At 47.3% G+C, this 5,205-nt stretch overlaps 1 protein-coding gene across 1 annotated transcript; it reads right to left on the minus strand.

Annotated features, from left to right (window-relative positions):
- Window positions 1-2,396: 2,396 nt before the first annotated feature.
- Window positions 2,397-4,580, minus strand: PDYN (prodynorphin). Its single transcript, XM_011369339.1, has 2 exons — window positions 4,452-4,580; window positions 2,397-3,038 (listed from the first exon to the last, which is right to left on the minus strand). The coding sequence occupies exons 1-2, from the start codon at window positions 4,578-4,580 to the stop codon at window positions 2,397-2,399; spliced, it is 771 nt and encodes a 256-aa protein (XP_011367641.1).
- Window positions 4,581-5,205: the final 625 nt, after the last annotated feature.

Consider the following 5,205-nt stretch of genomic DNA (forward strand, 5'->3'; position numbering starts at 1 on the left):
AATCAACGCTTTGTTGAATGAGTGAGACTTCCCTGACTCTATGTTTTCCATAAAGTCATTCAGAAAACCAGTGTCCAAATGGAACCCACATGGTCTGGAGTCATTGAGTGTCTTTCACTCTAGCCCTATTAAAAGACATCTCATCTATGCCATTTAATGAAAGATGTCATTTCAGTAAAAGACATTGTGCCACTCATTCTCTAGTGTTCTTCATGCCTAGCACATTCACTTTGTCCAAGGACATTTCTCTCTTACCCAGGTCATACAGCATGGGAGACAACTCCTGGAGCTCCGTGAGACTCAGTTTCCCTCTGCAGCACCTCCCCCTGCTCTCCCAACCAAGTTGCTGGGTGCTTGAGCTTTGCCCCTATCCCATAAGACAATGTAGGTAAGGAAATCCTCATTGACTAAGCATCTACTATGTTCTAAGAGCTTTGCATATATGATTACCTCTAACTCTCACAGCCACCTTCAAAGCTGGCTCTCTCATTCTTTATTTTATTAGTCTTTATTTTACTTAACTAAGGTTCAGAGAGGCCAAATAACTTACCCAAGGTCACACATATCAAATTTAGGGCTATGGCACTCTAAAATTTGTGCCCTTTCTATCATCCTACATATAATTTTCTAGCATGAAAAATGTGTGTGTGTGTGTGTGAGAGAGAGAGAGAGAGAGAGAGAGAGAGCGCGTGCGCATGCGTGCTCATGCACATGTATTTTTCATTCCCCGACACTTGTTTCTACAAATGGTGTTTTTACTCCCTGGAGACTGAGGCATACATATACACAGCCCTCAAGTCATCAGCAATTTTATTTATTTATTGTACTGGAGGAATGGGAAATAACACAGGCCAATTAAGGATTAAGCAAATTCCAAGTAAATTGCATAAATGGGATTTTTAAAAAGCACACAAAGTAACCCTAAGACAATCAATACATTTCAGAACATTATGAGAGAGTTGGGGGTTGCACATGAAGAGGTGTGCTCAGTAGAATCTAATACAAATTTGGTTAATTTGCATTAACCAAACTCAAGTCTGTTTCCTCTCCTAGCCAGCCCAGCCTCTTGGACCCACAAACTAAACTATAGTGCCTAGGGACAAATGAGCAAGACAGAGAAACAGAGACAGAGAGAGGAGACTTTGATTGAAACCAAGGCATCAGGAGATCTCCGCCTCTGACTCTAGGTTATTTGAATCAAGGGAACTCATTTGGCATCAAGCACTTAATTATTTCAGTCCTCTTTATGGTTTCATTTCAAGACATTAAGAGAAAAGAATCATCACTGGGGTTGAGAAGGGCCTTTTTCTCTTTTTCACCGTTGCTCCTGGATTCCCTTACTCAATGCCCACTGCATATGTCTGGCCAGATGGCTTGGACTCTTGGAGGCCAATTCAGCTGCTCAAGAACATGGTTGTGCTTAACCTCATCAACTTGACTCAGCTTCAGTTCATCCTGGGGTAGGAGTGAGGTACTGATCAGTTTAATTAGTTTAATGAGGGCTGAGGGAACTGGTCTACATTTTGAGTTTGTTGCACAGAACAAATTGGTTTGCCTCTCTCTCCCTGCCCCACTACGTCATTTCAGCATTCAGAAGGAGAACTATTCTCATTAACCATTTAGGAAAGAGATTGTCCCTCCCTTCCTCTCCTTTGATTGTCCCTCCCTTCCTCTCCTTTGAGGAATTGAGCACTGTCCACGGTACCAACATGGACTGGAGTCCAGGAACTCAGTTCTTCAAGATGTGTGTTTCTAAACAATGAGAACTCAGAGTATATGACTGAGCATTTAACCCACTAGAAGACTGAATTCCCGCTCCAATAAAAGGTAGTGTCAGTGTATTTTACCTAAAGCATAGTCTCCACAGTGGGGTGCACGAGGAGATCCTTTGAGGATTTGGAATAAAATGTTAGAGTTTCTATTTGTTTATTTATCTTGTTTTACATTTCAACCCTTTGTGTGTTTGATGTGTACATATTCTCTTAATGAATATCCCTTCATGAAGGTATGCTCATTTTTCTTCTGAGAGAGGCCTGTGATTAGTAAAGTTTGGAGGCAAGAGATCCAGAAGGATGAAGAACAAGTCAGCCTGGATTCCTGGAATTGAGGAGTCACATGAATGGGGGTGGAGGGAATGATATCGAAAGCTGTTTTAGATGTATAGGGCCTGAGCCAAGCATTGAGCCTATTGGAGAGGGGAACCTCCATCCTTCCCCCGCACTGACTCCAGACAAAAACTTCACTCCAGGCAAAAGAGGGGCAGGCTGGGTTTGGATGTTTTGTAGACAATGCTGAACTGAGCACAGGGACGGGGGATGTGGGGAAGAAGAATGAGTACGCTCCAAACTGGAAGGGTATGGGGGAGTTTGTGATTCACCTCCATTATGGGGAGGTGTTTAAGCATCAAAAAGCTCTCCGGAGTACGCACTGGGGTCCTCCTGGGACCGAGTTACCACCTTGAACTGGCGCCGGAGAAAACCGCCATAGCGCTTCTGATTGTCCCACTTGAGCTTAGGACGGATGCGCCGCAAGAAGCCCCCATAGCGTTTGTACAGGTCCTCGTGACCCATCATATCTCCATCTCCCTCCCCCTCCCCAGCCACCTCTGAGCTCCTCTTGGGGTATTTGCGCAAGAAGCCCCCGTAGCGTTTGACCTGCTCCTTGGGGTCCTCCTCATCAGAATCCAGCGCTCCAGCTTCTATGGCGCCATCGTTCATCTGGGTATCTCCCATCAGTTCTGACTCTACTCCCTCCCTCAACCTGCCAGTGAGACCCCTGAGCTTCTCTGCCAGGCTCCTGCTCAGAGCATTCTCCTCTGGTGAGGTGCTGAGAAGGAACCTGCTTTTCTCCAGCTCTTTCAGGAAGGGCCCCGTGCGCTTGGCCAGCTCACCATAGGGCTCTTCTAAAGCTGTCTTGCTCTCCAAGTCTTCCTTGCCATTGAACCCAAGGGGAAAGGGGGAGAAAAAAGACAGAAGGCCCTGGCACCTCTCCCACTCTTCAGGGGGCAGCAGGGCAGCCTGGCATTCCAGGGAGCAAATCTGCAAGAAACCACAGTATTAATGTCATCAGCATCAAACTGTCAAAGCACATGTACTCGCCTGCCCCAGAGAGTCCTCTCTAATGCCTGAGAAAATCAAATTAGCTGCAATCACTAAGCCTCAGGGCTGCCCACTTTAATGCTCCCAATGCATAAAGGTAGGTGACATTATGCCTATGTGGGTGATGAGGAAACAGACATGGAGAAATAAAATAGCTTTTCCAAAGGCACATGGCTATGGGTGGCAGTACCAAAATTGGAAGTAAGATCTGATAGCACTCTGCTGAGCTTGCCCATCACTTCCACTTCTGACTCCAGAAGTAGTTGGTTCTCCCTACCTTTCCTTGAAAAGATACTGCAAACACTTTATAGAGCGGGACAGAAGCAATGCAGAATGGTAGAAAAAACACATGAGGGGACATCAAATCTGAGGGACAAGAGCATCTATTTCATTGGTGCGTTGGGAGAATCCAAACATCATAATGTTGATTATGATGGTGATGACAATACCGGACAATTCTGCAACTTGGACCAAGGCAGGCTAATGCCACAAGTCCTCATGCTTAACCATCGTTCTCTCCTGAGATCATGTATGGACAGCACCTGCCAAGCTGGGCTCATCTCAAGTAAAGAGTGGCTAGAATTGTATTTTTAATACTTTGCATCATCATTTCATGGAATCACCCCCATTTTATAGATGAGAAAACTAAGACTCAGAAGTTTCCAGGGTCATGGAACAAGAAAGTGGCAGCACAAAAGCCTGCATTCTGTCCACCACACCGTTGGTACCTCCAGCCCATCTGCTCGTGCAGGAGAGGAACATGGGGAAGCTTGACTCAAAGCAAAGCCAATAAGGCTGAGCTAAGAGATACTAAGACCCAGGAGAGGAATCAAGGCCTAGATCCCATCAATCAGATCTCAGTATTTAGGGATAGTGAAACACGTTCCTTCCATGGGAGTGACTAAATTTGGAGGTGCCCATCAGTCTGGTGGTAAGAAGCCCCGAAAAGTTACACTAGGGCTGCTGACTCCCAAAGTCAGCACACCTCATGAATGATGCTCCTTGTTGCCAGGCATCAGGCTCCTTGGAAACCTGAATCTTTCTCAGATCTGAGTGAGCCCATGACGGTGAGGTCTGGAGAAGGTATGGGAGCTAGAAAACAGCAGCCTGTGGTGCCCAGGCTGACTACACGGCAGGACATGCCCTACACAGGTGGAATGAGTATACAGGACATGCCCTACACAGGTGGAATGAGTATACAGGACATGCCCTACACAGGTGGAATGAGTATACAGGACAGGCATGGCACTCTCCACGCCTGCTGTCTTCCCTCTCTGGGCTCCACGTACAGATGGTTCCTTCCACACACAGTCCCCAGGACCTAGGCATCCAGGAGCCTTGCCTGAAACCTACCAGGGGGTTGATGGGTTTGGGCCCACCCTGGGTCTTTACAGCACACAAGGAGCAGCGGGACAGGCAGTTTGCCGTGACGGAGGGGAGCATGAGGAGGCAAGCAGCCAGCACCAGCCCCTGCCACACCATTCTTCTTGGCTCTTCCTGCTGGGGAAGGAGATAGAGAAAATAATGAAATCCGTGATCACCTACTCTGTGGGATATATCCTGAGTCTGCAGTCATCTCATCAACTCATGCTGACAGCACCACAGGCAAACATTCTGGTTCCTATTTTATAGATGAGAACAGAGACCCAGAGAGGCACAGTAGGTGCCCAAGGCCAAGGGTCAAGGAAAGGAATTAACATGCTCCAAGCGCCTGCTTTGGGCTAGGAGCTTTCCTGTACATTCACATGCAATCTGCACAACAGCTCTTTAGGTAGGTTGTGACATTGCACAGATGGGGAAATGGAGGCTCAGAGAGGGGAAGTGTTGCCCGCACCGCTGGGCAGTGGACAGGCCAGGACTTGACCTGGGTCAGTCATCCTTCAAAACCCACTTTGATCACCCACCAAACTAGAAGATACTCGGCCATCAGCTTTTCTGAGTTCTCTGAGGCTTCCATCACCTGCCTCTGCCTTCTTGCTCCCCAAGCTGTCCCCAAGCCAGCCCTTTCTGCTGTGTAAGGTCTCTGGAATTTACTTTTTCCACTGCAGCACTTCTACTCACCCTGGTCATAACTCTGCCTCCAGTTCCTTCTCTGATCCCCGCTGCC

This window comes from Pteropus vampyrus, unplaced genomic scaffold (assembly GCF_000151845.1).
Source record: "Pteropus vampyrus isolate Shadow unplaced genomic scaffold, Pvam_2.0 Scaffold7, whole genome shotgun sequence".
Lineage (NCBI taxonomy): Eukaryota > Metazoa > Chordata > Mammalia > Chiroptera > Pteropodidae > Pteropus > Pteropus vampyrus.

Bases quoted from the DNA above. Each gene is read 5' to 3' on its own strand.
- PDYN (XM_011369339.1), bottom strand. From the start codon at position 4,580: ATGGTGTGGCAGGGGCTGGTGCTGGCTGCTTGCCTCCTCATGCTCCCC. The intron at 3,039-4,451 runs GTAGGTTTCAGG...GGTTTCTTGCAG, and splicing joins CCAAACCCATCAACCCCCTG to ATTTGCTCCCTGGAATGCCA.